The sequence below is a fragment of the Petaurus breviceps genome, unplaced genomic scaffold (genome assembly GCF_028583685.1).
Source record: "Petaurus breviceps papuanus isolate PSGF00001 unplaced genomic scaffold, PetGlider_PUasm1.0 90775, whole genome shotgun sequence".
Classification (NCBI taxonomy): Eukaryota; Metazoa; Chordata; class Mammalia; order Diprotodontia; family Petauridae; genus Petaurus; species Petaurus breviceps.
Genome location: NW_027187342.1, coordinates 4,719,523 through 4,730,529, shown reverse-complemented (window position 1 = coordinate 4,730,529; position 11,007 = coordinate 4,719,523). Strand labels below are relative to the sequence as shown.

At 43.2% G+C, this 11,007-nt stretch overlaps 1 protein-coding gene across 1 annotated transcript in view; it reads right to left on the bottom strand.

Moving 5' to 3' along the window:
• The window catches only part of PPP3R1 (protein phosphatase 3 regulatory subunit B, alpha), a 107,195-nt gene extending 99,918 nt beyond the window's left edge, over positions 1-7,277 (bottom strand). The window contains exon 1 of the mRNA XM_069068935.1: positions 6,724-7,277. Coding sequence (XP_068925036.1) covers positions 6,724-6,726 — 3 coding nt within the window. The 5' untranslated portion in view covers positions 6,727-7,277. The remainder of the gene's footprint in view (positions 1-6,723) is intronic.
• Between the last annotated feature and the right edge of the window lie 3,730 nt (positions 7,278-11,007).

The window sequence follows — 11,007 nt, the reverse complement described above, 5'->3', positions numbered from 1 at the left end:
GGGGGGGGAGGGAAGTTGGAAGCACCCACTTTTGAAAAGGGACGGGATCAAAGTAGAGAATAGAACAAGTGGGAGGTGGGATAGGAGGGGGGGAAATATAGTCAATCTTTTACAATATATCTATTATGTTATTGTTTTGCATTAGCCACACATGTACAACCTATACTGAACTGCTTATCTTCCCAGTAAGGGTGGGTGACAAGGGAAGAAGGGAATGAATCTGGAATTCAAAGTTTTCAAATCAAATACTCATATGTGTGTGCATGTATATACATATATATATATATATATATATACACACACACACACACACACACACACTATTATACATGTAATTGGAAAATAAGATATACAGGCACTGGGGCATAGAGATCCACTGGAAAAGTTGAAAAGGGTATGGGAGAAAATATGGGAGAGAGCAGATTGGAGGAGAGGATATCCTGTGGGACTGCTATTTTGGGGCAGTGGGGGGAAAAACGGAGAGAAAATTTGTAACTCAAAATCTGTCGGAAATGAATGATGTAAATCAGAAGTTAATAAAGCATTTGGGAAAAAAAAGAATTCTCTTTATCAATAAATTAACAGGTCCAATTATTATCCCTATTCCCTACAGAACCTAAGATAGTGTCTTGAGCTGAGTATCACAGAATCTCAGAGTTGGAAAGGACCACTGAGGCCATTTGGTCCAACCTCTCCCTCGAATGAGAATATCATCTACATTACACCTAAATGCTCAATAAGTCTTTACTTTTTCTGAGGAAGAACCCACTCCCTCTCCCAATGTGACCCATTCTACTTTTGGACAATTCTAATTGTCAAGAAACTCTTTCCTTATATCAAACCTAAATTTGCCTCTTCCACCAGCTGTTCATATCTCCTCTAAATCTTTTTTTCTAAGGTAAACATCCCTAATACCTTCAGCTTATGCTTAGATGTCATGAACTTGCCATCATTCTGGCTGTCCTTCTCTGGACACTATCCAGCTTATCAACATTCTTCTGAAAATGTGGCACCCAGAACTTAAACCCAATACCACAGTTGTGAGATGATGAGGGCAGAGCACAGTACCTGCCTAGTCCTGGACAATATAGCTCTCTAAATGCTGCTGGAGGTTGCATTACCTTTCTTGGCTGCCAAACCACACAGCTGACTGATATTAAGCTTGGAAAAAGCAATCATTGGCTTGGCATTAAGAACACCTGGGCTGAAACTGTCCTTTTGGAGAGTTACTGTATGTGACCTTAGGTAAGTCATTTAACCTCTATGAACCTCATTTTCACCATCTTTAAAAGGAGGAAGACAGATTATATCCTCTAAGGTCTCTTCCAGCTGTGACCAATGTTCCTATAATATAAGCACAGTACCTGGAATAGGTCGTAACCCCATCCTGAAATTGATTTTTCTGAACTGTACTTATCTCTACTAAATTTTGCATTTATCTTTATTAAATTTCCTATTACTGAATCTGGCTATATGTTCTAGATTGCCAACATTTCCTTTCTTCTCACTCTCTTAATTTTCTCCAATCTGATTTCTGACCTCATATTTCAACCCAAAACTGCTTATCACTTAAATACATGTCCAACTGAAAACTCAGAATACTGGTATTCATCAAATTAGCACTGGATACAAAGACCAAACAAAATGGTTCCCACCCTCAAAAACCTTTCATTTTATTGAGGAATAATTAACACATCTACAAGAAATTACATAACATACATACATACACACACACACACACACACACACACACACACACACACACACACACTCTCACACTCTCCCTTGGTAGGACACTAACAACTGAGGGGGGTGGGGGGGTGGTAGAAGAATTAGAATCGTCTTCCAGGACATGGCACTTGAACTGTGCTTTGAAGGAAGCTGGAGAATCAACAAGGTTTAAATGAGAAGGGAGTACATTCCAGGCATGGGCACAGCTTATGCAAAGAACACTCAGGAGATAGAATATCATGCAGGTCAGGAACACAGAGTACATGAAGGAGAGTTATATGTAATAAACCTGGAATAGGAGGCTAGATGTGATCTAGTAGCTAGAGAGCTAACTTCAAAACTAGGAAGACCTGGGTTCAGGTCTTACCTCTGACACATCCTGGGACACAGGGACTTTGGGCAAGTCACTTAACCTCTCAGTGCTCTATGTAACTCTTTAAAACAATCATTTTTAACTTGGGGTCTCTGGATAGATTCCAAGGGGTCCACCAACTTGGGTAAGAAAAAAATTTGCATTTTTATTTCAATATGATTGAATTTAATTTCTTTGCAATATTATGTATCGTATTTTATGTCTTTATAAGCATCCAGAGGCTTCAAGAACTGCCAAAGGGGTCCATGACACAAGACAGATTATTGACCTCTGTTCTAAGACTACATGTTGCAGAAAAGGTGCCAGCCTAGATTGACAGAGGAAGGTGATTCATCTGGAAGTTCCCTATACTATTGAAATCACAGGTCTTGGACCTAATCCTTGTATTTTTTTTTTTTTACAAGAAAGAGGTCAAAATTTCTCAAGCAGAGGAATAACACAGTCAATTCTGTGTTTTAGAAATATCAGGTACACAGACTTGAAGCAAGGAGACAACTGGGACATTACAACAATAGTCAGAGCAAGAGATAATGGCTGTGTTAATGGAAAGAAGATAGATTTGATGAGGCCTGGCAACTGGCTCAATGTGAAAAGGAAATATTTTAAGATGATTCAGCTATAAACAAGGAGAAAGATGGTAGTACCCTTAATAAAAATTGTTAAGTTAGTAAAAGAGGATAGCTGGAAGAAAAGTAATTAAATTCTGCTGAATATTTGTTGAGTGTGAGATACCTATGTGACTTCTATCTGGAGGTATCTAATAGGCAGTTGTCAATGACTATAAGAAAAACTAGGGCTAGATATACAAATCTGGAAGTTATCTGCATTTCAGAAGAAATGACTATATCCACAGAAGCTGATAAGAACCTCAAAACAATGTGGAGGAAAAAAGAGAAGGCACAAAACAAAGCTCCGAGGTATCCATAAATTTGAGCAAAAGGATGATGCCTCAACAAAGAGGATAGTGAAAGAGCTTCCAGACAGGAATAAGAATCAGAAGAGAGCAGTGCATGAAAGAACAGGGAAGAGAGTGTTTAGGAAGCGGTAGTGGTCAACAGAAACAAATGACACATGACAGTCTAATATTTCTGGTAAATGTGCTAGCAATTATTGTCTCTAACCAAGTGCTCCCACTTATTTTTATCCACAGGTCCCGAGTCACTTATGTAAGGAATAATTTCTACTTTACAAGTCACATAAAATTTCCTGAAGCAAAAAACTGCTACAGATAATTTTCTATTTTCTCAATGGTTCTCAGTCTCTTTTGAACAGATCCCTCACCTAGCCCCCTAGCTCTTCTCACCCATACCTGTCTTAACCATTCTTGGGCAATCCTCAGTTTCACTTTCTCTGTCTCTTGTCTCTCTTCCAAATCTTATCTAAATTGCTCAAGCCCCCAAATCTCATTCCCCTCACTCTCAGCAGATGAGCTCCTTTTTTTTTTTTTTAAACCAAGATTTGGACAAGGCAAGAAATGTAATTTAGGTCATTTCACCTATGGGCAACTTAAGTTTCCTCAGCAGTAAAATGAGGCATATGAACTCTGAGATTCCTTCCAGGGTGTACTTCATATATCAACTTTTCTCCCCTGGTTTTCTTGATGCTACATTGTTCTGCCTGGCTCTCCATCCTATCTGACCTCCCTGTTTCATGTATTCATGGAGACTAGATGGACCTTAGAGATCATCTAGCGCTATCCTCTCATTTTAAAGGCCAAAAAAAAGCATAAAGGAAATAAAGTTACTCGTCCAAACTACACAACCATTAAATATCTTGGCCAGGACAAGGATTCTGGTCTTCTCAGTTCCTTTTCTATACTGAACCAGTGCCTCTGCTACTAAGTATGGGTATTCACCAAGATCTATATCACAAGGCCCTATTGTCTCTCTCTATGATGACTATTTAATAATGGGTAAATCATTTAAACTATGGCCCTTAATTTTCCCACCTGAAAAATTATGTGGTGGAACTAATTCTGGAGATCTCAACCTGAGGTCTCTGAACTTGATTTTTTAATGTTTTGACAACTGTAGTTTAACATAATTAGTTTTCTTTGTAATTCTATGTATTTTATTTGTTCATTTAAAGACAGTACCATGAGAAGGGGTCCACAGGTCATCAGCAGACTGCCAAAGTAGTTTATGATACCCCTGGACCCAAAGGATCTCTTAAGATTCCTCCAGTAATCACCCACATCGACTCCCATGGTTTCTACCATCAATTTATAAAGATGACTTAAGTAAACTAACTCCAGAGAAATAAGAAATAAGGCTCAGAAGACACAAAGTTTCTTCTTAACTCAGTTAAAGACATTCCTTTTCCCACGTATTAGGGTCCTTCTATAAGTGAAAGATCTTCATCTTGAGTCTCGCAGAATAGTACTCCAATAGACAATCCTGCATGACCCCAATTAAAAGATCATTTTCCAGTCCCCCAGGTCCAGAAATACAGTTTAGAAAATGAGGATGGGGGGGGGGGTATTTGGTGGAATTAAAAAGAAGGAAAGGTCAATCAAGAAGTACATACTGAAAAGGATACTCTGAGGAGGACAGTCATTTGTGAGTAAAGGGGGGGGGGGGGTAATAAGTAGAACAAACCACCGGAAAGCTCAAAAAACTTATTATATCGTATTAGGATATATATTGTACTAAAAAACAAGTAAACTTTACAATTAAAGTAAAATTCATGTTTGGGTCAAACTTAAGGCAATCTATTTAATTCATAAAACGAAATATTTTTCTGATTCTTAAGTAAAATGTATAAATCCAAGGAAACTACTAAAGTACCAATGACCAAAGTCCTGATGACTCCTAGTGAATGGACTGATAAAAAGGTGCATTCTATTAAAGATTTTGATCTTAATAATTTTCTTCCCATAAAAATTTAATAGAATCCAAACTTTGTGATATTTAAGGAATACAAAGATTTCTAAAGAAAAAAAGTTCTTCTTTGATTACTGTATTGGCAAGATCTTTACATTCGACAACTATTCACACAAACTACACCACTTCTATATTACATTGCTCAGAGTTCACTGAAAGTTCATCTACAGCTTGTACAGGTCTTGAAAATGAAAAAACAAAAATAAAAATCCTACTTCATAAGCTTTAATTTTGTTATGCCTCCTTAAAATAAATCACCAATATTTTTTCTTTTCCATGACTCAGTAGTTCCATTTTGAGATATTTAAAGAAAAACATTTAACGCGTATATCACTTTGTGAAATGATAAAAGCAAAAAATACTCCTTAGCATCAAATTTCGTTTAAAAACCCCAAAGACAACTGTCAGTTTTAGAGAAAATGTGAGGGGAAGTAACCCTGCTGGACTCTGGGTTTCAAAACCGATAAGCTGCTACAGAGAAGCATCCGTGACTAGTTTGATTTCCACTGATGATGTAAAACAGGTTTTTTTTAAAATTACAAAAAATAAGTTATAGCAGTGGGCAAAGGAAAGAAAGTACAGGTAAAGCAAAATGCAGATCTAATAGGGCGTTGATTTCTTGGCAATGTTGGCAAAGGCAATAGACACACCCCTAGCGTCAGCCTGAAACACTACAGCAGTGAATCCTGTCTGGGGATTAACGTTAGAGCTCGGAAGGCAAATTTAAATCGCCATGATTCAAAAACAACCACCACCGCAGGAGAGATATTTTTGGAGGTAGTAAGGAAAAATATCCGTGGTAAGGAGCAAACACTCAAAACAATCATTCCCGTCCTCTGGGATTGGATCCACCCTCTGGTTTACCACTAAATGTGTGTGTTGGACCTTTCTTGTTTGCTCATTTTGAGAGAAAAGGAGCCAACTAAGAAAACCCCCGTATGGCTGCAGTCAACATCAAAATAAATACCAACAGGAGACGGGAAAGGAAAAGATTCTTCCCTTCCCTCATGAGTCTTCCTGTTTAGTAGTCAAGGCAGTGGGAGAAATACCAGCTAAGGAGGACCACGGGCACCAAAGTGCTATTCGCCCCCTGGCATCTGTTTTTATTTTCTTAAGGTTGGTAATCAGGCCGACATTCCCAAGCTGGGGAACGGAGGAAAAAGGACATGGGGGAAGGAAAAGAAATCAAGAGAGAGGAGGGGAGAAAGAGGAAGACGGGGCAGAACTGGGGAGAAAGAGCAAGGAGGTGGTGGGGTAAAGGGGGTTGGGGGGCACAAGCTGGCACTGGAGGGGCGAAGGTGTGGGTGGTATGGCAGGTTGCAGAAACGGAGGAGTGCGAGAAGTGGGGTGTCCTCCGAGAAGGAAGCAGATTTAGGGGGGGCCCCGGAAGAAGTCAGGAGGACGAAGGAGGCTGGGAGACGCAGTAGCGGTCCTGCCCGGGGGGTCCGGGGGCGGAGATGGGGGAAGGGGGTTTCGGACTTGCAGGGGCCCACGCGAGCTCGGGCTACCGACATACATATACATACACACATACACACACACACATACACACACACACACACACACACACACACACACGCACAGACGGCGGGGGTCCCTCTAGGGAGGCCGGAGCAAAGGGGACAATGGGGGTGGTGGCAAGGGTGTCAACCCACCCTCACCCCGAATCCCTGCCCCCGCCTTTAAGCCCCGCTTAGCGGGTCCCAGAGATGGGGGGGGGGGGGTTCTCTCTCTCACCATGTTGGACGCTGGGTCGGCCGCTCGCTGGCTGGCTCGGTCGGAGGGGCGGGCGTCGGCTCTCGGGCTGGATCCCCAGGGAGGAGCTGCAGCTACAGCTGGCGGCGGCAGAGTGGCCCGGTCGGGGCTCTCGGTCCTGGGGGGCGCGGGGGAAGGCCGCGCGAGGGGGAAGGGGAGGGAGCGTCTGCGGAGGAGAAACTAACCACACGAATGACGAGAAGAGGAAGAGAAGTGGAGGGGCAGCGGCGGTGGTGGAGGAGGGCGGCTGCAAAGCAGGGTCGGGAGAGGGGGAGGGCGGCTCGGCGGCGGCAGCAGCCTCGCACTCGCGCCGGGGCGGAGCGCTGACTGTCTCGCTGCGGTGGCTCGCACTGACCCGCAACCTCCGGGCGAGAAAAAGAGGGAGGAGGGCGGGAGAGGGAGGGGGAGGAAGAGAGCGAGCAAGAGAGAGGGAGAGGAAACAGACAGGGAGAGAGAGAGAGAGAGAAAGAGACAGAGGAGAGATAGAGAGAGAGCGCGATGCTGCGGCGGAGAGGGGGCGACGGACGGGGCACGGCGGGGCGGTGGGGGCGGAGCTTCGCGGAGCGCCGCCGCACATCCGGGCACCTTCGGCAGAGCAGGAGCCTTGGCCAAGGCCCTGGAGCTCCCTCTGGTTGGGGAAGGAAGGGAGGGAGGAGCAACGCGGACTCTCCGCCCCTCTCTCATCCTCCTTCCTTCCCCCCCCCTTCTTCCTTCCCTCCTCCCTCCTCCGTTCGTGCGTTCGTCTCCGCCCCCGTGCGTGCTGTGCGCGGGAGGAAGCCTCTAGGAAACAAGGAGGGCGGTGCCGGTGACGTATGTTGTCGTAGCCCTTCCTGTCACGTGGGGTAAGGGAGACCGGGGAGAAGGAAGAAGAGGGGGCAGGGGAAGGAAAAAGGGAACTGGAGTATCGTGGGGGTGTGTGTTTTAGCGCAGTGGGGAGCCAGAAGTTCTGGCGGAACGGCCGCGTTCGTTGCCTCAGGGTTTCAGAGTCCCACTGAGTTTCGGCCCCCATCTCCAGCCTTGAGGCTGCCACTTTCCCCAGAGGACAACGCAGTTCTGGCTCTGGCCCCGCCGCACTTTGCTCTAAGCGCCCCTGGATTGCTTTCCTCGGAGTCGACGCCCCCTACCCCATGGCCCCCGCTCTAGCATGAGTTGGCAAAATTAAGATCCCCCGTGGTGAGGCCCCTGAGCCGCGTAGAAACACAGATGAAGGACAAAGTGTCCGAGCCACCGGCAGCTTTCATAGTGCGTGAATTGCTGCGGGGGCTGCTGCTCCTGTCCCTGGGAAAAGGCACCCGCTGGCTCTGGGTTGTTTTCCCAGCAGCCTCTAGGCCATTTGGTGCGGTATGGTCAAACCCCGGGGGGGGGGGGGGGGGGGGGGAGTTTCCCCTAATTGCTCGGAATCAGGGTTGTTGTGAGGCTCAAATGAGATAATGGATCTAACATACTTCAAAAACCTTTAAGCGATATATAAATGCCAATTATTAGTCTACCCTCACCAGGCCTTCTCTGAGCCATGTACTTCGCTTTTGCTGAGCTCAAGCAATATTCAGAGTAATCTTTGGGAGTGCTGGAAAATGTCTAATGTATGTACAACACACTTTTAAATTTACATTTTTTTTAACACTTTCTGAATTCTAGACAATCCACAAAACAATAAATCAAACCCTGGTTTGTAGCCATTGCTTATTCCTGATATGTAAATATTCACACTGACAATGTAACAATTAGCCAGCAAGTTTGGAGTATGTTCCAATACACCCTTGCTCCAATTTCCTTAGTAGACCAAATAATTAAGATAAAGATAACATTTGTTCCCTCATTCCCAGAAAAATTCAAACTTTCACCTATCTCACTAGAGCAAAATCCGTATCTTTTTCATTTTTAACTTAAATCTGCATAGAGGTAGTATCCAATAAAAGGGAAAGAAGAGAAGTTATTTGAATCCAAGAAAGAGAACTAAAACAGGGGGTGGGGTGGAAGGATAGCAAACTACTTGATGTGTTAATATGTACAGCACATATTTTACAATCACTTACAAATTCCATGTACATGTGTAATAATATTTCCCAAATAGTCAAAAGGGGCAGCTAGGTGTATTGCATAGAGTATTAGTCCTGGAGTCAGGAAGACCTGAGTTCAAAGCCAGCCTCAGACACTTACTACCGTGTTTCCCTGATAATAAGACACTGTCTTATTATTTTTTTTTTTGACAGAAAAACACCAGAGGGCTTATTTTCAGGGGAGGGCTTATTTTAATGAACATTGACAGCAATTTTAATGAACAGGTAAATGTGAACAAAAAAATGTACCTTTATTCAATAAGCAAATCACTGGGGAAGAACAGGATGACGCGCTCACTGCTGCAGTTCTGATTGGATGCAGCTCGGAGCACAGCGTGCGTTTGGGGGGGGGGACGGTGCATACAGAGGGTACCTCGTGTAGCGCAGGGGATCACCTTCACGACAGTAGCAATCTCAATAGGGCTTATTTTCGGGGGAGGGCTTATTTTAGAGGAATCTTACACAGTAAGGGGAGGGCTTATTTTCGGGATAGGTCTTATTATCGGGGAAACACGGGTATTTGGGTGAACCTGGGTAAGACACTTAATGCTGTTTGCCTCATCTCTAAAATGAGCTGGAGAGAAAAATGACAAACCACTCCAGTATTTGTGCCAAGAAAGCCTCAAATGGGGTCATGAAGAATTAAATGGCACTGACTGAACAACAATAAAAAGTGAATTACTGGCATTAGTTATCCCACTATTTTTGTAAGATATGTAGGGAGTATATATTAATATTTTAAGAGAGTGAACTGTCTAAAGTGGGCTTCTTGAGTTACTGAAGGTATGATTCAGAAACAAGAGGGAGGCTTACCTAACCACTAAATTCAGAGTTGGGCCACCATATAAATTAGAAACCAAAAGGCCAAGAAGTGTGACAGGAGATTCAACTACTGCTGAAGTACTTAAATTGAGTTTTCATTGAGGTAACCATTATTATTTAAATGTCTGTGTTGTTTGACAACATTCGAATGACAATCCTTGAGCTGAATGTATTTTATCATTGTATTGCCAAAGTGGGGATAAGGTAAGAGGGCTGGACTGAGATTAACAGAGCTCTGAGCTTTAATCTTGGAATAACATTTGACAAATGTGGTTGTTATCCCCCAAAGTGTATCAGGCTAGTGAAGATTATTGGTACTTGCAGGTTGTTTTAATCTAGCTCCAAAACTATATTAAGACATAGCAGAGAACAAACCACATGCCTTTTAATGACAAGTTTGTTCATTCAGGACTCAACAAATATTTGACTGCTCATGTAGGCATTCAATATGTATAAAGTCCTTGTCCTCAAGTATACAATGTAGTCAGGAAAATGAAGGTGTGTACATAAATACCAGCAGTACAAGGCAGTATTTAAAAAATCCAGGAGTAGAACAAACCAAATGCTTTGGAAATTTAGAGGTAGGAGAGACCACTTCTGGCTGGAATGCAGATTTCAACAAGGATAGGACATTTGAGGCTGATCCTGAAGCAGGTGTATATGTTTGTAGGCAGAGACTGAAGTGAGGAGATGAAGGGTATTCCAAGCACGTGGAATCCTAAGAGCAAATGTTTCAGTGTGGCAAAAGGAGGCCGAAGAAAGGGGAGTGGTCAAGTTTGCCTGGTTTTCCAGACAAAGGCATCACACTCCTTTGAACCTTCTAAGAGAATATACACAATTATAAATGTCAGTAGAGGAAAGCAATGGGTATTGATCCTTTCTCAACTTGGAACTTCAAGAAGGGTGATCAGCTGGGCTCAGCATGGGAATCTTGAGCCCTGTGATAGTGGATTGATTGTAGCCTGTGTAGGCAATCACACTGGCATACCCAAGATGACTGCTAGCACAAGTTCTTAGCTCTGCTTTTCTAGGAAAGCTAGCTGCTTAAAGGATTACATTCACTAGTTCAGGGGAAAAGTCAGCACCCTGAACTTCAGAGAAAATACAAGCAGAGAAATAAAGACCAACAGACAGGGCTTTGACTGCCTAAATCAACTATATACTTTACATATATCCCTTTTGAGCAGTCAGGGTGCTCTGAACATACAGCCACTGATTCTCAACCAGGGAATCACAAGATCTTAATCCTAAGTGAGCCCCTAAAGCAAAATACCAACTCAGAATATATATATATATATATATATATATATATATATACTTCTCAGAGCCAGAAGGCATCACAACCCATCTGACTCAGGGCCTAATTAGAAATTAGCCAAAGGTA